Below are 22164 nucleotides of genomic sequence, written 5' to 3'. Positions count from 1 at the left end.
ACACACACACACACACACAGTCGTACGCTACTATCCAACAGGGGACATTCCATTGACTTCCATTCATTTCTACAGCCTAACCCTAACCCTTTTCCTAACCCTAACCATCACATACCTAACCCTTTTCCTAACCCTAACCAAAAGTCAATTCACACCTTAGTCCTAACTGCAACCCCTGACCCTAAAACAGGGTCATTTCCAAGAGRGGACYTACAAAATGTCCCCTCTTCAACGGTGAGTCCCCTGTTGGTCAGTGTAAAATGACACGCATGTCCCCTGTTGGATAGTTACACATGAACACACCTGCACGCACACCCCCACACACACCCACACACACGCACACATGCACACACAGAGTTGTAATCTTCCAGCCCTTTACTTCATTGAGGCAACCATAACCTTCTCTTCTCTTTCTTTTATATTGCAGTACTGGATATATATTTAGCTTTTATTTTCAACTGCATCTTGATGAGTTATTTTCACACAGTAAATACAAAATGACATTGTTTCAGTTTATCTTTGCTCTGACTCATGAACCTTTGGTTCTTTGTGTGTGTCAGGACCTTGGAGGACAGAAATTGCACAAAAAAATCTGAAAACTTTACTAATGTTCACATTTGACACAACTAAGCAGATGCTATTTAAACTCTTGCTGTGAGACGTATTTGCCTTTAGAGAATGACTCATGATTAAGAAGGATCTTGGGAAGTACAAGTTAATAAAAAACTGTAGACCTTCAGAACGTTAACTCCTCACAGAGACAAGCAAATTGTCTAATGGTTATGACAGTAACTGAACATACTGTGAAATCAGTTTTGCCTTTTGTTTTGACTGCTTTTTTGGATGTACAGCAGCTGAACCTGTTTCATTTGTGCGCCTTCACACCAGCCCTGTTTGGTCCGCTTCAGTCAAACTCTAGTTCCTTCAGCTAGAAAGTCTGGTTCATTTGGTACAAGCAAACTCCGATGTGGACCTAAATAGCGACTCTGTCCCACCTAAAAACCTTGGCCTTCGTTTGGTTGAAGTGAACTCTACTTCTGTTTGAATGACCACCAAGCAGACTGGAGAATATAACTTTCTGAGTAAACGTAACCAAAACAAGCGATGACTCGTGGCCTTCTGCCAACGACAAAAGTGAAATCCTGCAACTGCTCAAATCTGACACCACTTGTTTCATGAAGAAGGACGTTGCGCTCAGTGTCGTCTTCAGAGGTTTTTGTGTCATTTTCTTTCAGAGGTTCCTGGTGCAGCGCCACCATGTGCGACGGGAGGGAATGGGTTTTTCAAAAGGTCTGGATAGTTTGACACAGTAGAACAGAGTGAAGGGAACTACAACAGCTGAACATGCAACAAGTGTTGCATTTTGACCCCCAATCAAAGAGAGTCTACCAGACTATCAGATGTGAAAAATCCTTTATTTTTAGCAGGCTGCTAGATCCAAACATGATTTCTGTTCTGCAGTACAAATAATTCAGATTTGTACATTTTTTTAAGAACATTATTCCAGAGGACTATATTTGTGTTTTTCTTAGATACAGTACACACTGAATAGAAGATAATATATTATTATGCAATACCAATAAATCCTAAAATGTTACTTCTTAGGATGTTTTTTCGCAAATATAGGTGTGTTTCCATGTTTTCCATCATTAAAAATTGTTATAAAAAATACTAAATCTTCATTTGGTAACACTTTATTTGAAGGGGTGTGCATAAGACTGACATGACGCTGACAAACATGACATAATATATGTCATGAACATAAAGGAGTCTTTATGAATGTTTATGACAGTTGTCATGAAGTGTCATTTGGTAAATAATGACACTTAATGCCAAGTTGCTCTAAAAGTTGCATTAAAAGTCCATTTAAAATGCCAACGCTGCATTAAATTGTCATTATTTAAAAAATCATGCAAAGTTGGCACTTTTAATGGACTTTTAATGCAACTTTTAGAGCAACTCTGCATTAAAAGTGTCATTATTTACTGAATGACACTTCATGACAACAGTTGTAAACATTCATAAAGATTTCTTCATGTTCATGACAGATATGTTTATGACAGTGTCATGTCAGTCTTATGCACATCCCTTCAAAAAAAGTGTTACCAAAATAAGAAATTAAAACCAAAGTGAATAAAAACATTCTACACACAATAATCGAGAAAATTTTCTTCCAGAAGTGCATTTAGATGATCAGACTCATAAACATTCACTAATAGTTACATTAAATTAAAAAAAATATGATACATTAAAACTTTGGTCATCTCTTAATATTTTTTAGTATTGGAGGTTTTCCTCCTGCGGTTGGCGCTCACTGCTCTGGGTGAATCATCATGTGATCCTCCTGACGGCTTTCAAGCAAAAGTGAGACAGTCTAACCAGTAAAAGATAGAAAAGATTATTTTGTTATCAGAAATTGGTGAATAAACTATTTACACTCCAGCACTAACCCTGTTGGGTAACTTTATTTAGTGGTTCTCTTGTGGCCATGGGAAACAAAAAATGTTAAAAAGTCTGTCATAAAAATATTTTTAATAGACTTAATAGACTTTTAAAAAAATAACTTTACAAAGCCTTACAAAGTTCATTTTGTTTGTGATTTTGATGTATAAAATTTTGAATCCCATGAAATACAACTTTTATTATGTTTTTCTTTTTCCCCAAAGCAACACAAATATTTGGTTTCCCGAATCAAATATACACAAATTAGATTTTTCCCAGCCTGAGAGTCTCCTGCCTGTGATTATCATTTCTTCACAGCCTTTCTGGGAGAAGCAGATCACAGTCTGTACTGTAGATTAACTCTCTATAGAAATCTCCTCTGACTGTGACAACACTGTTCCTGGTTTCTAGGGTTCAGACTCTGTGTGGTCCTGTGGGTGAAACAATCCCTGCTTAAAGGACAACCTGTCTAACCACCTTTACTTTGTTGCTCATTTTCTAATGACCCAGGTTTGTTGAGGTTTGACCCTCACAGGGGAGCCTGGGTAACTCTTTACTTCCTCTTTGTGCAACATTCATAGTAGGACGTCATAACAACTCATCAGCTTGTCTAACCTGAAAAGTTTGACCAGAGAGAGAGCAAATTTCCGTTATTGTTATCAATCAGTATTCTTTTACTGATCCTTAGATGTTTTCTGAATTTGGTGTTGTAATTATTGTTTTATGACTTCTTCAGTTCTTCAGGTTTGTGTTGGAACAGTGATACATAAATGTAGCGTTACATTTGAGACTGTATTGCTAATTGTCATTTAAACCTTTTCTAGCTGCAGTATGCAACTTTTCTAAAATATATATTTTCTCCATATTTATTAAAACTGTCACTATGTGGTGGAAGCATGGTATGAGAAGGATCATCTGTGAAAACCTCCTCCCAGAGCAGTCTGCAAAAATGTATCACTTCCACTGAAAAACAACCAATCAGAGCCAGAAGGGGTCCTGTCAGTCAACCTCATGTACACTGCTAAATGTACAAATGACGGAGAAGCAACTTGCCAGTACAGGCAAACCGTTTATCCGCTGTCATCGAAGGCCATGCTAACTAGCATTAGCAATTGTGGCAAGCTATGTTGTGGTAAACCACCTGTAGCTTAGCAGAAAGCAAGGAGGGCAGAAGAACAAGAGTGATTGACAATGCTAAGACCCTCCTCCTGGCTCTGATTGGTTGCTTCTGAGTGGTGAATTTCTGCAGTTAGTACTGGGAGCAATGGGAGAAGACAGTAAAGTTGGATTGTGTCACAAATTTTCTGTCTTATTCTGTCATGGCATAATGATCATTTTAACAAATATGTAAAGAACATATAGTTTTTATGAAATATACATAATTAATACAGGAAAAAAAATGGAATTTTGTTGTCTTGCACCGTCCACCTTAACCAAACTGTGATACTTGCAAAACCCACAGATTACCAAGATGTCCAATAAATTCATGTTTTCTGGTGAGCTTGCTCACCTGGTGTCAGTTTTAACCTTCTCCAGTGTTTAATGTTTCTATTAGACTGAACAGTGTATAATAGCAGGGTTTTCTCTAGCTGCTGAGCATGTGCTGCGATACTGTTAACGGCCTCTGGGCCCTGAGAGACGTCTAGCAGATGTTATCAGAACATATTCCATTTATCCTAGTTTTCCTCCTTCACAAACACTGGCCAGTGGAGCCTGTTGGTGGTTTTTGTGGTGTAGTTATTTGCACGGCTGACGTCTTCATCCCACTGAAACAAAGCTATCTTCTTTAAAAGCCATTCCCTTTCACAACTCGCTAATTAAGATTTAGTAATGTTCCTTTTGTGGTGAGGCAACAGAGCAGCACCAAGCTGAATCTCCTCTGTGTCAGCCACCATTCAGACCTCACTCCTATACTGAGATAATAAGCAATGGAATGCAGACAGGATATGAGGAGAGAGAGAGGAACTTCCAAATCCTCAAACCTTCAGATCTGCAAACAAGAAGCATATATTGATGTAGTCTTTGTATTTTTAATTTGGACACTATTCCAAACACCAACTTTAGGTATTTCAACCTGGAGAAACTCAGACGTAGAAAAGACGATTAAAGAGTTTAATGGCAAGAATGAACAACAATTCTTTGAAAATGAATAACAGTTCTTTGGCGCTCGGGCCCCGGCAGAAGATTTGAGCTGTTATTTGCTGAGAACTCGGGCGTACATCCCCGACGCCGATTAGGGATACTCTTCCCCCCGGGGCCCGACACTGGTGGTGGAGGTCAGAAAAGGATGACATCTTGGAGAGCTGAATGATGCTGGTGGAGGGGGGTTGAGCACGGCTGGAGAGCGGCTGGCGGCGTGGGTGTGGATGCACATAAACGGAGCTTGATTGATGATTGGACACGCCGGGTCGAGGTCCGGCGCTCAGGTTGGAGGCGGCGAGCATGACGCAGCGATTGGGTGGAGCAAGTGAGGCAACATCTCTGTTTGATTGTGAAGTCAAAGTCATCCTAAATGCATTATTACCCTCACACTCAACTCTAGTGTGGTCTCAACAAATGTTTTTTTTCCCACATGAGCCGTGGATCCCTGCAGCTCCTCCAGAGTTAACATGGAGCCCTTCCCTGCTTATTTATTGCATGTGTTTCAAAAGAACATGTCAGTTATTAGCTCTTCACATGAGCCCAGTTACAACATGTGCACCAAGTTCATTAGCTATGAAGGATTTTTTTTTTCTTTTTTTTTGCGCTAATCTAAGGACTGTTAATGTCTAACAAGTTAACTAACATGGAAGATTAAACTGATGGAAATGAAAACACATCTGATAAATGAAAGCCAACACACTCACATTCCAGGGCAGATGAAGGCAAATCAGCAGACTGTCTTTCACTGATTCAGAGAGAACGATTAGATTAGATAGAACACCTGGATGTGAGCGCTACCTCTGTGTGAAAAACATTACTTTTATAAAATACCCTTAAGACTAAAGCTTTAACACCCTTCTCTAGTCAATACTGTACGTATTGTTTATACTGAGAATAAATTAGTCACATGTAGACTCTTTGCATTAATTAGTATTTATGGCAGTAGTTTGTTATTTATTCAGGCTAAAATAAAACTACACACGGTGTTGTGGTGGCGCAGGGGTCAAGCACAACCCACGTAAAGAAGCCTTTTGAATCCCGGCCTAGTGACCTTTGCTGCATGTCTTCCCTCTCTCATTACCTACTTTCCTGTGTGAGCACTTTCAAATAAAGGACACTAGAGCCAAAAAATACTTTAAAAAAAAAAAAATTCATTGTGTTCCAATTTTCTGCCTAATCCACCTGGAGTTGAACCGGTTATGAAGAACCAATCCATGCATGAATATTCCTTCAACTTGCTGTTCACGATGAAGACTTGGAACCTTTGAAGATGAAGGAAAATTTTTATGTTCAAACATTGAGCATCTGACATTTTTCAATATTTATGACCAAAAACTGAAACTGATCCATTTGGATTTTTTAAGTTTTTTTTCTACTTTTTGGACCATTTTTTCCTGGTCATAAAGAAAAAACAAAGGTTAGATCAGACCTAAAAAATCTAACTCAACCTGGCTATTTTAAAATGCTACTAATTAAAAATATTTCCAGACCTCTGACTGCAGTTCTTCAAGGATGAGTATGAAGCCAAAATGATAACAGTTTAGAAAGATATTGAAAAGAGATTTGGCATTAAAAAATAAAACACTGTTAAATCAGACATTGAAAAAAAATCACTTGCGTAGATTTTAAAAAAAAAAGGCTCCTTCACAGACCTTTCATTTTATGTGTCCAGTGCAGAGGGACGACATTCCAGGTCCAGTCAGAAGGCTGAAGGAAGCTGGCTTAAAAGGTTACTCCACTCTTTAGATGTCCTAAGAAAAGTGTGTCAGGGTTGATTTAATGGTCCCGGTGCAAAACAAGCCCAAACCAAAAGCCCTTCAGTACTGTGCTCAACATTATTTTGACATGGCTCTGGGGTGTATGTCTTTGTTTCAATAAATATGATTATGAACTGAAATATCCTCTTTAACTCTTTGAACACTTTGTTACAGAAATCTACTTCTTTACCTGTATAGAGTTTATTCAGAGCACACTGTAAAAAAAGTCAGTAAATTTACAGTAAAAAAATGGTAAAAGACCAACAGTTTTTGACCGTCATATTCAAAAACATTTCATTAACGTAGAAATTGAATGGAACTACCGTAAGTCGAAACTGCAAAAAAAGTCAGTAAATTTACGGTAGAAAATTGTGAAACACCAACAGTTACTGACCATAATATGCAAAACATTTTGTTACCGTAGAAAATACATGGAATTACCGTAAGTCAACACTGCAAAAAAACTCCGTAAATTTACAGTAAGAAAATTGTGAAATACCAACGGTTACTGACCGTAATATTCAAAGCATTATACTACCGTAGAAAATACATGGAATTATCATAACTCAATAAACATATATCCTAAGTAATTTTGACAGTCATGAATGTAGAAAATACACAAATATATTGTAAAAATATAAGTAATTGTAAAGTTCATTAAAAAAATATTGTAATATTGCCAGCAGTTAATTACCCTAAACTTAACAGTACTAATCAGCCAAAATTACTAATTTTGCTGATATTTATATCTACAATGTAAAACCGTAAACAAGACTGCAAAAGTAAATTTTACAAAGAACAGAATGCTGGTGTGATATTTTGGTTTCTTTTTTAATAATGCCTGTAATACACCAAATTGAAATCTCAACAGTAGACCAGGCATTGATCTGGCAACCCACCAATAGCAAAGCAAACTCCTACAGCCAACGCCACCATCATTTATGAGAATATTTGATTAAATTATGCATTTGAGATTAATTTTATGCCAACCATAGATTTCTTATACTGTATGTTAGCCCCTCTTGCTTGGATGAAACTGAAGTTGGTTTCCAATTGCTGCTTCCAATTTGGGAAATGGCTAAAGGGCAATTCCACCTAATTTTACCCTACCATCAGCATCTTTGATTTACTCTAGCTAAAAAACTACAACACCTAGACTCTTCAAATCTGGACTAGATTATTCTCAACTTATATCAAAATATTTAAAACCAAGTGTGGGATTTGTGAAACCTTTATCTGATTTGTGAAACTTCAATAAAGAACAATTCTAGTGTTATCCAAAATCATACAAGTTGTGAAGTTGCCCCTCATTGAAGTTTCACAAATCCCACACTTGGTTTAAAATATTGTGCTATTAGTAGAGAATACTCTAGGGAATACTCTAGAGAGTTTGTCATTTTGTTATTGTGATATGTAGCAGGGTTTACAGTAAATGGAGACTGTTATTTGTCATGTAAACAAATAATTATCTAGTTTGTATTGCTGCTTGATCCTTCAGCATCAGCAGCAAGTTTCTTTTAACTCTGTTCCTGTAGTTGAGTGTGGCTCAGGAAACTGTGGTGTCCTGAACTCAACACAGTAAAGTCACAGTGCGCTAGCAAGGGCTGCTAACTAGCAGGTGCTAGCTCAGGGTGCTGAGAGGCCAGTAGGCCTGGTCTTGTCAGGATGCAGCTACTGTCTTTGAAATCAAGTTTCTGCTATTTTTGCGCGTTCAGGAAGAGGAGAAGGAAACACATTTCTGCATCACATGTGAGTCCCTTTCACGGTTTTAACTGAAGTTAGATAACTTTAAGCAACTGATAAAGAAATGTGTAATTTCTGAGCCATGCTGTTTATGTACATGCACTGCAGCTAGATATTTTTACTATATGGAACATTTCATTTTCTCAGATGCAACACTTCCATTAATGTTTCTGTAGGAACCACTGCATAGATTATATTTCTGGTCTACTTTAGACTGCATGTGCTTAAAGTTATTGTTACTGGCAGAAGCAACTTTTTCAAGTTTGGTTCAGTAATTAATTTGAATTACTTTGAGTGTGARATGTTCATGCATGCAAGTTAAATCTGTGAAGATCACGTTAGCTTTTGTTTCAATACTTGGAAGTATAAAGCTTGGCATCAGAGCTAATATTTAATATTTTCTTTTGACTTCTTGACTCTCACCCCCAAAATACTTGCACTAAAGTCACTGGGTCCATGACAGTTGAAGAATTTTAAGATAAGAGAATTTAAATATTAATATTTTACAGTTTTTCTCAGTTTGGGTGCATTTCTCAGAACAGAATTGAAATTCTTAAAGCTACCTGTTCAATCTTCAAATTACTGTGTCACTTCTGCCTGCACAACAAAAAATGAGTTTCTCATTCCTTTTGCAAGTTTTGCTTTTGTACATCCTGTAACTGATTATGTGCACTTCTCTGCTTTTCCCCCGTTGTAATTTGCTTTTATCATGCTGATCAAAATATGTTAAATGTGTCTGTGTTGAATTCTCAACTTCCAAAACAGCATAAGTTCATTGTGTAAGTCTTAACATGCATAAGTCTTAAAGTTGTCATAATGTCAATCATATTTTAATTAATTTATAATTGACACTTTTCTAAATCTGTCCTGAATTGGTGAATTGCTCCCAAGTAATTCCTGAGTTTCTCTAACAGGTCAGTGTATGAACCATTAGCTCATCCAACGATCAACCAGTTTTCTGAAACAGATTGAAGGTGCATCTTGTGAACATCAGTTGGCAACAATATGGTCTATATAGCCAGAACACAACACAATGTTATATTTCTGAGAACTGATGAACAAGTATCTGGACAGAGTGAACAGCCAGAGAGAAGAAGAGGAGTGAGGCTGAGGAAGAAATAGTTGGGAGGGAAGCAGAAGAAGAGTTTTGGTTGCCAGAATTTTACCGTATTCTTAAAAAACGGTAAAACACTGCATTTCCAAAATACGGTAAAAACCTGGCAGTTTTGATTGCCAGAATTTTACCCTATTTCTAAAATACGGTAAAAACCTGGCAGTTTTGGTTGCCAGAATTTTACCGTATTTTTAAAATACGGTAAAATACTGCATTTCCAAAATACGGTAAAAAACTGGCAGTTTTGGTTGCCAGAATTTTACCATATAAAGACGGTAAGATTCTGGCAACCACAGCTGCCAGTTTTTTACCGTAAATTGAGGCCGTTTTTTTTTTTTTTTTACAGTGCACTGTATTGCAACATCTTTGAGTGAAACTGATCAACATTCCCTTTGTTGGATTAGAGTAATAGACTGCACACTGTATATCTTTCTTGCTGACTGATAATAGAATCTAACATTATATTTCTCCCAAAAGAGACAGGAAATTATTTCTACTCTTAGAACATTACATCTGATCCTTGAGACACTACTATATCCTGTATTACAGAAAAGCACCAAATCCGCTTAAAAACAGAAACTCGTGGTTGCTGGAGGGGAGTAAGATAAACAAAGCCAAGACATAACAAAACCTTGAATGAAAGGTAAAAAAACAGACCCTGAAGCTAACATTAACAGTAGATAGAAAGGAACACTAATCTAAGGAAGATCAATATACAAGAATACACAAGAAACTAAAGTCCAACCACCTACAGGTCATGAAAGTCCCCCACATCCACAAATTCCCCAAAGAGTCTAGGCAGAAGAAACAAAACCAAACCCAAACCAGGTGGGCACCGGGGGCTTCCAAAGGAGGGCCACAAGGAAAACAAAAAAAATAACAGGCCTGGCATGTGGAGGGGGTATGGCAGGGAAGGCAAGAAAACAACAAAGTCAAACCAGAGTTCAGATGGACAAGCTGATTCCATGACCATGGTGTTCCTGTTCTTTACAGGCCTGGAAACTCTGCTGACCTTTGACCTATAGGAAATCTTTTGGCTTTTGTCAAGAGGAAGATGAGYGACACCAGACCCTACAATGAAGATAAGCTTAAGCCAGCTATCAAAGCAGCCTGGGCTTCCATTACACCTACAGGCTGAGCTCCTCCATGCCACGGCGCATTGATGCAGTAATTCATATAGGACAGTCGTTTCCAAACATTTTCATCCAGACGGCTTCCCGCCACCCCCTCCCCCCTGCAATGGCATGGCGCCCCACCCCCTCACCCCCAGGGGGCGCGCCCCACAGTTTGGGAACTTCTGATATAGGAGATGCAACCAGGTCACAGTGCAGAGAAATGAACTGACCTGACAGAAGCCTGATGTTTGTGCTCAAAACATCCATCTTTACCTATATGCCAGGGTCATTAAACTTTCAAAAAATAAAAGCTTACAACATTTTTACACTGAGTAAAAATGTTTTACTCTGCATCATGAATTTCTATAATATGGTCATTTCACTTTCTGAAATGACTGTCAAGAAATACTGCATTTTAGACAATATTCACAATTTTTTAGATGCACGTGTGTGTGCACATATTTCCTTAAATTTCACTAAACAAACTAATCCAACTGGAGTTTAACTAAAGCTGTCCATTTAATTATATTAAATTATGTACCGTTTTACCAAGTTTTTATACTCTAACTGTAATTTTCTATCTTGCAGTGAGGGCGTGACATGCTGCACTGAATTTGGGTGGAATTTTTGAAGAACTGAAGAAATTACAATCACCAAAATAAACCCCAAACTTTAAAGAGTTTTGCTAAGAGATGTGTGCAATGTGTGGAATGACAAGAAATGTGAAAGCAGTGCTGAGGTGGATGTTGGCTGATATGGAAACTCACCTATGATGCAGATGTAAAAAGCCGCAATGATGTCCGCCTCTCTGGAGAGCCTCGAAGCAAAGGGGTCACCACGCAGGAGATAATGGGGGACGTATGCAGCGTATGGCCATGTTGTGTTCTCCATCACTGCTATCAGTGGGGAATGTCCTGTGAAGTGAAAGGAAGAAGGTTGAAACAATAGAAGAGCTTACTCAAATAGAAAATGGCTCACAAAGACATAAGGTTTCAGGTAAGCATTGCAGAAAAGCAACACTTCCTGTTCTGGCTCTGCTGCATAGATCAACGCATGAGTCTCTTTTTTTATCTAAATAAAAAACAACCAGCTTTAAAAAATCTGATGCCACAAGTGTCAATAAGTAGCGAAAAAGGAAATGACTGCTAAACTCGTGTTCTATACAGGGACCAATTAACTTTTTTCACTTCCGATGCCGATACCAATATCTGAAGTTTAATATCCCGATTCTGATCTGATGCAGAAAAACAACAGAATTGTCTTAAAACGCTTATTTTTATGGGGGGGGGTTTTATCACAGGCATAAATGTACTGAATTACAAATGTATTCAATAACTCTGTAGAGTACAACACACTCTAAAGCACAGAAAGCTTCACCAACATGTAAAAACAACACAACTTGAATTTGTTCACTCAGCATGATTATCAGAATAGCCAATTTAAAGACAAATTTAAGAAACAAACATGCAAAAATAAACTGGAACAAACTTTCTTTCAAATGGTTCATGCAGTGCAATTAGAAATTCTAAATATATTATAAAATAAATTAAGCCCGACATTTAAAAGCATAAAATTAAACTAAATAGATCTGCTCTTATGTTTCGAGCACATCGATACCAGATGTAGAATTGATCAATATCGGGGCCAATGCAGATATTAATATCAGATTGGTGTTGCTCTACTTCTATACAGGAACTGGATTTTATAGATATGACTGCGAGATGGGTGTTTTCAATTTTTCTTCCACAGAAGCAAAAATACAAATTAAACAAAGAAATATTAGAATTTTACTGTCTAAATCAGTGCAATATGTTTTGTATGTTTTTCCATGGTGTATCAGATTAATTAACATGGTTGCTCTTTCAAGTTGAAAAACAACAACGTAAAGGTGAGTTCAGCTAGTTAGCAGCTGCTCTTAATTGGCATCTGGTGGAAGTAATCTTGTATAAGAAGGATCTTATACAAGATCATATAACATTTTATACTTATTATAAGTTATAAATATCTTCTAACAGCCTGCTTGGTATTCACATGTACATTTGAACCACAAACGTAGTTCACTTCAACCCAACTGAGACCAAGGTTTCTGGCAGAGTTCACTTATTTGGTCCGCATCAGAGTTCATCCACTCCTCCCCAAACGAAGCAGATTCTCTAGGTAAACAAACTAGAGTTCGATTAAAGTGGACTAAACACGACTGGTGAGAAGACAACCTTTCAGATTTTGGTAATAATCTTCTTCCTTCAACTTCACAGTTAAGTATCATTTGGTTTTGGACTTTGATTGTTATTTGAAAATGTGGGGGTTCGGGGGGGAATTACAAGAGTCAATACTTTGGAAGAATACAGCTTCTAATTTGGTCTTCACCATTTTATGTCATATCTCTACCAGAACCCGGAACGTCACGGCTCCATTGTTAAATTGTAAGTTGCTTCTCCACCATTATTATATTCAGCAGCATGTACAAGAGCATGATTGATGGCGCTAAGACCCTCCTCATCAACCCTTATATCTGAAACAGCTTCCACACGAAAAGATGCTTTACAGAAGTCTTGGAACAAAAACAATGAAAACACTGCAACCAAACATTCACAGGTATAGACTGCAAACATACACACACATGCACACGCACACCTACACACAAACACAGAAAGAGAGAGAGAGAGAGAGAGAGAGAGAGAGAGAGAGAGAGAGAGAGAAACACAAGGACCTTGCATGACTATTCAATTTCCTTTTGGGATTGATCAAGTATTTTTGAGTTGAACTGACTTGATCGTCTATGGACCTGCAAACGGCCACAAAGGAGAAACATTCTCTACTGTCTGTAATGGAGATGTGCTAAACCACAACTTTAAAGGTAACAAATTAATAAAAAACAAAAAAGTAACAGTAACACAATCTGAAACATCTACACCTGATAACAGTGAAAAACAGGAAAGTATTACCACTATATGAAAATAAATTAGAATAATTTAAAAAAAATAGTTTGAAAATAGGTCAAAACTACAACATCGTTTTAAGGCCTTTGTGGATAAAAGAAAAGGGTGGAGTAAATCTCTGCAAAAAACATAGAAATTTTGAGATCAATCTGAGAAATTTTCTAGAAAAAGCAAGGATATTTTTGAGCTCCAAAAGCTGAAAATTTGTTAGAAAAAAAGTTTGAGATTAATTTCAAAACGTGGAAAATAATGAGTTTCAAAAGGTGAACATTTTCTGGGAACTTTTCACATAATAAATCTTTTAAAAAATAAAATAAAATAGGAAAACAACATGCCGTGCCGTCATCCTCCTACACCATCTCCTCCATGCCTAACCAGACCCCAAAAGCACTCACCACACATGCATAAAGGAAGAAATTGAAATTAGTCTGTTTTTAACCAATTTGTAGACAAGCAGTTTGTTTACTTGCAAAGTAAACACTAAGTGTCTATGGAGAGGTAAAGTGCTGATCAGACCCCAGGGCAGGATCACAATCTGCTCTATTAAACTGTGTGTATCCAAGACTAAACCGAGAGATCACAAGATGAATCAAACATTCTTCTTTCAGTTCATTTATTTCCACGTGTCTAATGTGATCACAGTACAGTGAGGTACTGCTGATCGCCGGCCAAATTCCTCCAGCCCTCTGACATCTCAACATCAGACCAGCCAATGCTGTAAACATTCCCACACAGTTGATGTTTGCCAAAAGGTTTAGAGTTTCTTATTTACGCCAAAGTGTCGGTGAGTGGAAATTCTATTTACAGTTTTCCTCAGTTGATAAGCCTGTCGCAATAAGCAATAAATCAATTAATCGCGTGATGGATTAAAATGAGCTGATATTTTTAGCTGCAAGTGTGTTTTATTTCAGTTTTATTGATGTTTTTTTGTGGATATTTGAAAAATCTTGAGTTACAGTCTTAAGCGTTCAGTACAAAATTAAAGTTTATGGGTCTTTGAGAGGATGAACCTGCATCATTGTGCCACTATATCAATATTTCACTTGGAAATGGTCTCAATACAGCAATGTTATAGTTTATCACAATGATTACAGGAATAATTTATTGTCCAGAAAAATGTATCATCGTGACAGGCCTACGAATTGATTTGGTGCATTTTTCACATCAATATTAAAATTAACACAACAGCCAGTGCAATCCTGAAAACAACAAACACAAACTGCAAAATCAAGTTGATAACCTGCAATAGTTTTACTCTCTCAAAATGGATAGTTCATCAATAAGTGTCAGCATCATCAAAATGAAAGGACCAGACACCATTATTTATTAACATGTTATTTAAATGGCTTTATCGTTATGACTCGTCACTCTGTGATTTCCAATATGAAAAAAAAAAAACAGGTCTCAGTTCCATCCATCCATCCATTTTCTTGCACCCTTGTCCCTTAGTGGGGTCAGGAGGGTTGTTGGTGCCCATCTCCAGCTAACGTTTCGGGCGAGAGGCGGGGTCACCCTGGACAGGTCGCCAGTCTGTGGCAGGGCGGTCTCAGTTCCAATACCTGAATATGCTCAAGAAACCAATACACAGTATTTACACAGCCTTTTGAATTATGGTTAAAGTTAGACATTTTCAGGAAAGAACAAGAAAGGAAAAAATTAAATTGATAGATTTGTTTGGAATTGTATGAAAGAAACTGGCACAGGGCCAAATGGATTTACAATTTGTGAGGCTTGAAACTGATAAAGTGATGAGCAGAAATGACTGAATGTTGTGGAGGTTCAGTTAACATCAAGAAAACAATTGAGAAAAACAATAAACATATAAATAACCTGGTCATATGTATATCCAACTCCATATTAATAACACTGAAAGTGCAAACACGTACAGACTTCCGAATGCAGAAGACCATAGCAGAATGACTCAACTTTACCTGAACCTGTCTGAGGACAATGTTAACAAAAACAAGGCTGTTATCACACCTGGTAGTCCAGCAGACTCAGTTCGATTGGAGACTAAAATTTCTATGAACTATTCTGCCCCTGGCCTGTGGTGGCGCTGCACAAACATTACTGAAAGAAATGACACAAAAACCTCTGAAGAAGACTCTGAGCACAACTTCCTCCTTCGTGAATGCAAACAAGAATGGAATGACATCAGAATTTTGAGACTTTAAGACACAGACCATTTCTCCTGCTAGCCTTTGTTTTGGTTGGATTTACCAGAATGCTTTACGCCTTAAGAGACAAAAGCTGATGCCTTAAAACTCAGACCCTCTTTATTTGCAAAATGAAGTAAAAATCATTAAAGGTAAAGTAAAAAAAATAGGAGACAGAAAAATGTAAAAATAACACAGAATGACAAAAGAAATTGTGAGGAAAAACAAAAATTAGGAGACAAAAACGCATCAATAAGTAAATGGGATAAAACTGTAACATTCATATGACATGCTTAAATGTGTAATTTGTCGAAACAAAACTGGCAAAATAAATATGAATGTCAATTAAATTTTAAGACAAGGTAAAATTCACAGTTTTTAAAATTAATTGTTGCATTTTAAATGTTTTGATTTATTTATTGGGCTGTTTAAATAATTTTGTCAGTTTCTGACAGAATTATGTGCCTATGGCACAGTTTCTGTGCCATAGGCACTAACAGATGTAGAGATAAATCCTCCATGTGTCAGAAAAGTTTATGCCAGCTTGTCAATTTCATCCTGACTGTTAAAGCCCAAACACTCAGGGTGAATGACTCACACAGTTTAGTCTGAAGTGTCAAAGTGACACCAGGACAAAACAGTCTGCAATTTCTCACTTTTTAAAATGGCAGAAGAAAAGTTTACACTGGGAAAACAGCTTTTTTTACTTTTCTTTTTTTTAGTCATACGTATGAAAGTGAGCAGAGCTCACCAACCACATAACTCTTGTGCAACTCAGGGAAAGGGCAGTTAAAGTTCAGGGTGATTAAAAACTGAAACTCAGACACCTCTGAAGTGAGTGAGGTGTATTTTAAGGCTTTTGATAAAGAGAAAAGACTAAAAGGTCATCGCATTGTTAATTAGGTTCATTATATTTACACTGCTGAATCTGTGTTTGTGACACACAATAAGTGTGAACAGCCTGGTATTGGCAGTGGATGTCACTCAAGAGATCCAAGTATAAGGACTTAGAATTTTATCACAATATTTTATGGTGTTATTGTGATAACAAACTTAATTTCTTTAAATTAATGTAAAACATTTTAAGGTCTTAATCTTGCATAAATTGATTTAACATGTAAGGATGCCCAGCCACCCTGTATTTTAATACTACATATTTCTAACACCATCTATTCTAGCTGTTTCTTAGTGCAACCAGGTACATGTCTTTGTTTACACAATTTCCAAATTATCTGGATTTGCCAGTCACATTTGCAACATAAAAACATTAACTGTTTTTGCAATTGCGCTACTGATTAAAAACATATTAATCCCAGGAGTAATTACCTGCACAATCGTAAACAGCGGCCAACCTTAATAACTAATCTCTGCCTTCCTAATTATATTTTTATATACATATATAAAATATTGCCTCTTAAGTTTTAAAGGTCATTCGACAGTAGAGATATTAATTTTAAACCCATGCAAAGTTGACAACAGTCGTGAACACAGAGAGCCTTCCCTCAGTGGAATCAATTAGTCTGTGTCAGTATGAGTTAATGCCTGGTCACACCTGGGCTTTAAACCAGGGGATCGACTGGGACCACAGGGGGAGCCTAACCGCTTGGTGCAGAAATGCAGCAGAAGACGCTTATCAAACATCTATAGGTTTGATGCAGTAAAAGCTAGTGTTACCGGTAACAAATAGAAACAAATACTTAAAACGATGTCACTAAAGGCAGAGATGAGGGAATGAAAACACAAAGTGGTGTTTCTGGATTCACTCTTTGCTGGTGTGATGGTGGAGTTAAAGAGCGGAGAGTGAGAACGCAGCAGCTGGAAGTCTTTACTCAAGTCAAGGAGCCGAGATAACCAGTCTGATTTATCTATTGAATAATCTTTATTGGCTGGATTTTATTGTCTATCTTTCTCTATTTTTGTGTTATCTAACAGCCTTAATAAATCTGAAGTCAAGGCTGAAGTATTTTTGGGGGACATTTTTATCTTTTCCAAAGTAGGACTCCTATATGCCAATAAGTAACAAATCCTGTTAATAAATCCAGTATATTCATAAATGTATTTCTTATTTAATTTATGAAATAAAATATTTTTATTAGAAGCAATGACAATGTTTGATAGCTTACATGAACATAAGTACTGCAGTTTAATATAAGACTCAGTTTGTATATATAAGATTATTTGTTGAGCGTTAAATGAACAGTCTCTTCTTCTCTCCAATAATTAGTCGGATTGTCATTAAAGTGTTTTTGAGTTCAGGAACTGTCAAGTCATTCATCCAGGGTTTCACCAACGCAAACTTAAGACTTTTTAAGACCGATATGAATTAAATTTAAGACCTGTATCACGACAAAAACATCCAGAAGGAAAACGGCGAGACCTTTTGAACAAAAACTACACAAGACTGAACTAAATATGGCAACAAACACTGAAGAAAACCAAAAACCCAAACACTCCAGGATTGTGCCGACTTTACAGCAAATTATTAATGTGTTGTATTATTTTAGCAACTGACAATTACTGTTTTCTACAAAAACAAATATGTCACATCATACACTGTTTATATTCAGCTGTTACTTCACACAACTGGACAAAACTGTGTTCTGCAAAAGATCCCCTATGAAACTTACACATGAACATCCGCTCACTTTTTCAGCCTCTCTGAAGGTTTTCCAATGCAAACTGTATCAAGGTCTTAGACTTTCAAAGTCTATGTTACACACACAGGAAATCGTTCTCAGCAGGGAAGAGACAGGATTGGGTCAGACCTATGTCCAGTTCACACAGCAGGTGGTAGCAGCATTTACCCAGCAGTGAAACCTTTGTGGCTTCCACTCTGCTTGTTGACTTCTGTGTGTCTTTCTCACTGCACTACAAAGCGCCTCAGAAAAGCAAAAAATGAGGGTCAATCTTAGCTTTCCTTACCCCACACACACAGAGCTGTCCAGAAGGGCAGATCTATTCAGTCTAATTCTATGCTTTGTGCTCTGAGTGATGTCATGTATTATTATTTTTTACATCATATTTAGAGTTCCTAATAGCGCTTTCTGAACCATTTGAAAGAAGGTTCGTTGCAGTTTATTTCTTACATGTTTGACCAAAGGTGGTCACCCTGTTGTTTCTGTCAGTTTCTGTTTCTTTATTATTTATCTTCCATTTTCTGTTATTCTCCTTCTTGCACTGACTGAACAAATTAAAGTGGYTTTTACATGTTTGACCAAACTGGTGAAGCTGTTGGTGTATTTAGGTGAGCTGTACTGGTGCAGAGTTATCAGATCCAGTACATTTATGTGTGAGTATAAAAAAAAAAAAAAAATGTCAGCGCTGATCTTCTGTACAGGATCGGTGCTAAACGTCGGATTTCATTTTGGTACTGGATCTCTATAGTCTCAACACATGTAGATTCATTTAGAAACGCCAACTAATCCAAGCTCTAAGCACTTCTCAAAAATAATCCATGAGGTCTGATGCATTATTTTAAATTTATTCAATTAATTCTTGCATTGTTCTCCATATATGAGGCAGATCTGCATACACTCTTTCCTAAGTGATGATGATTTAACAAGGATTTCAAAGACTGCTCACTGCCTCAGTATGCATAAGGGCTAAACACATTGCTGACAGCTAAAGTTTATGAAATCAGTTTCCATAGGGAGGCTCCTGCCTGTCTGCTTACCTAATCCCAGTTGATGATTATTTTGGCCAGGCAGTCTTTTTTTTTTTTATTTTTTTTTTAAGACAAACACGGTTGTGTTTACAAGACAAACAAAATATTTGCTCTGTGAATCCAATTGTTGGATTCACAGAGCATTGTTGCATTGTTAGGTGCTCAGTTAGAATTTGCAAAGTATAAAATCAGAAAGAGTTGTCAGTATTAACAAAATCCCCTGGTTCATGTATCTTTTAAAGCTTTATTACTTTTGATTCCAGSAGAAGAATTCAGATAAGAGAAAACYGTTCTCTTATCCGGTTCCTCTAAGACCAGACTAATCAAACACAGAGCTCTGACAGGTTGGATCACTTCATCTTGGAAGGTTCACCGCTATCAGCAAACCTCTGGATGAAGGACCTGGACTTGAAATTAGTTTGTTAATACTTTGAAAATCTGCTGTTTTAAATCACACTGAAAGAATCTCACACCACCCTGTCCCCACGACCATCTCCCATCCAACAGTTCTGYGTCRTTGAATGCTTCAATGTGATCGGTATAATCTAAGAGTTTGGAAGGGTTATTTCATCTTATGGATCTCATGTGAAAGGTTTATGCAGCTAACTGTTCTTCTAAAACTTGCTTTTTGAAAAGAGTCTCTGGCTGTTCTAAGAGAGGCTCCATTTACGGGGCAAGTAATGCATTTCCTGCTCTGTGAGGACCAGACGCCGTCTCTTCCAAGTTTCTAAYAGTAACCTTTGTGGAGTTGTGGAGCATGACGAGGACAACATGTAAGTTGACCACCAGCACGTATTAAAACTTACTGCTCCTAACATAAACTGTCATTGTTTGATTTTTAATTAATTACATAGATTTTAATGCGTCACAATTTTATTTTTTTTGTGAAATTAATCGCTTTTTTGGTATGTCCATGAATGTGTTATTTATTTATTTATTTATGTGTTTTTGAATTAAAAATATTTTTTGTCTATGTATGGTTTTTAATTAAAATGCAATTCATTTTGATTCATTAATTGCAGASCCTATTGACTCAATTAAAAATTAAATAGAGATCARTAATACACAACAACATACAAGTAAGCATTTAGTATTAAAATTAGGCATAATTGGGAATAACTATTATCATTAGAAGCGCTTCGAATTTGATAATTTGCATGGAATAAAACTTACTGCTCCTAACATAAATCTGTCAGAATTAAAGCTTGAAGTAGTTCAAGGGGGATTCGTAAAACAATCTGAAACGAGTTYATGTGGTCGGGCTTCCTTAGTTTCATCCTGAACAACTAAATATTTCCTCCTGGAAGCAGCAGAAACATGTAGAAACCGTTTTCAGTCAGCTGAGCAGCAGTGCACAATACATAGTTACTTTATTCTCTTGATATTCTATGCAAAATTCCCCTTTTTCCATAAATCAGTGTTGACGAAAGATTTTTATACTTTGAAGCCAAATTGTGTTGGAACTTTAGTATTCAGACAATATTTTTAGATTTTTGTTGTCATTGTGGTCAGCTGGAAGTAAATAGACAAAGACCTTAAGTCAACTTCACATGTCAGGCAGTATAATCTCAAAGATGCCACCTGTTAACGCTGTGGCTCATTATGCATGAATGTTTTCTACTTTAACACAGTTCAAGTTCCCATAAGGTTGCTGTTTAAATCAAATAGAGCTTGTATAGGTCATCTTAAAAGGGAAAAAAAGCCAAAAATTATCTGCAGACTCCAAACATTTTCGTCATCAAAAAAGTATTATGGTTTTAATATATCCATCCATCCATTTTCTTTACACCCTTGTTCCTTAGTGGGGTTTGGACGGTTGGTTTTAATATAGAGAAACTTAATCTTTTTCATCGTTTTTGACTGAATTACTAAAGGAACATCCTTYATAGCCATTGCTTTACAATAACAAACGCACTTCAATCTTCTTGTTTTTCATCAAAAGATGGAATAATTAGTGTAAAGTACAGAGTTGAACGGTCCTGAAGAGAATTTTTGCCTTTATAACTCACCCTCTGTTCATCGCTCAGATGTCATCCCACTTTAAGTTTAGTGTCCACCCGTGAGCCGCCCGTCTTTTGGAAACTGCGTGGATGAGGTGATAAGTTCTCCTCCTCGCCGCGGACTCGCGCTGACTGACCTGTTAACTGCTGAGCAGCAACGGCGGCGAATCAGTCAGACTGGCGCGAGACCGTCATTCTGTGCTTTTAAGTGTCAGGGCCGAGCTGGCTTCCGGTTACGCCTTTCAAAATAAAAGTCATTTATTTATTTATTTWTWTTGTTWTTTTTTTTTCCTTAACCATTCACTCACTGATACACAAACTAAATCTACTTCTCCTGCATGCTGTTATGGAAAAAAGTGTGGACATTTTTTTGTGTTAAATACACATTCATACATATAAAATACTGGACAAATGTGAGTATGTCTATTGGTGTTCCTTTATCAGCAACACCTTTTCTTTTGCTTGTTAACATACAAGGCAAACCACCAGACCGTACCACCAATCATAATTGATCAACAAAATGAATTAAGGTATCTAGATATAGTGAAGTCGGCCAGCATTCATTAGGACCAAAGTATCAGAATACCAACAGGACGCTGAAGCCTCAGCTTCCACAACATCCAAAAAGAAAAAAAAAACAGACTGAAAAGCTGATGCATGCCTTGGATCAAAAGTTCAGTTTGATTATTGAAACACTTTGTTCCTCTCATTACCTCCTTTGCACCCATAATGTCCTGCAGTCATCATGAGTATTGCTGCTGACCATGTCCAGCCCCTAATGACCACAGTGTAAGAATTTCTCAAGATGAAAGCCAGCAGGAAAAAGACACCATGCAACAAAGGTCAAATAACTTCAAAGTGGTTTACAATGTGTTTACTGTACTGCAGTGACCTTCCATAGTCACCAGATCTCAGTCCAGCACAACTTCTGGAATGTGCCGGAAAGGGAAATTCTTGTCATAAATGCCAGAAATGTTTCCAACAGTAGCTGTGTTTCCATTACAAATGTGCAGAAATATTTGTTGAAAAAAYAAATTTTGTAATTGRGGCGTTTCCATTAGGTAAGAAATTAAACTAGAATCACATGTGAGT

General features: G+C 37.1%; 1 protein-coding gene across 3 annotated transcripts in view; it reads right to left on the bottom strand.

Moving 5' to 3' along the window:
* The window catches only part of opn5 (opsin 5), a 50505-nt gene extending 29273 nt beyond the window's left edge, over positions 1 to 21232 (bottom strand). For 2 of the 3 annotated variants that reach the window (XR_532518.2, XM_008398572.2), the window contains exons 1-2: positions 21082 to 21232; positions 11081 to 11227 (exon numbers count right to left, since the gene is read on the bottom strand). Coding sequence is in view for 2 of the 3 variants with exons in the window: in XM_008398572.2 (XP_008396794.1) it covers positions 11081 to 11204 (124 nt within the window). In the remaining variant the exon portion in view is untranslated. Of the gene's footprint in view, positions 1 to 6236; positions 6336 to 11080; positions 11228 to 21081 lie in introns of those variants that run through there. The other variant, XM_008398573.1, reaches the window with a different exon arrangement.
* Positions 21233 to 22164: the final 932 nt, after the last annotated feature.

Source organism: Poecilia reticulata, linkage group LG21 (assembly GCF_000633615.1).
Source record: "Poecilia reticulata strain Guanapo linkage group LG21, Guppy_female_1.0+MT, whole genome shotgun sequence".
Classification (NCBI taxonomy): domain Eukaryota; kingdom Metazoa; phylum Chordata; class Actinopteri; order Cyprinodontiformes; family Poeciliidae; genus Poecilia; species Poecilia reticulata.
The sequence above is the reverse complement of the archived record's forward strand: the minus strand, read 5'-3'. Positions and strand labels throughout refer to the sequence as shown.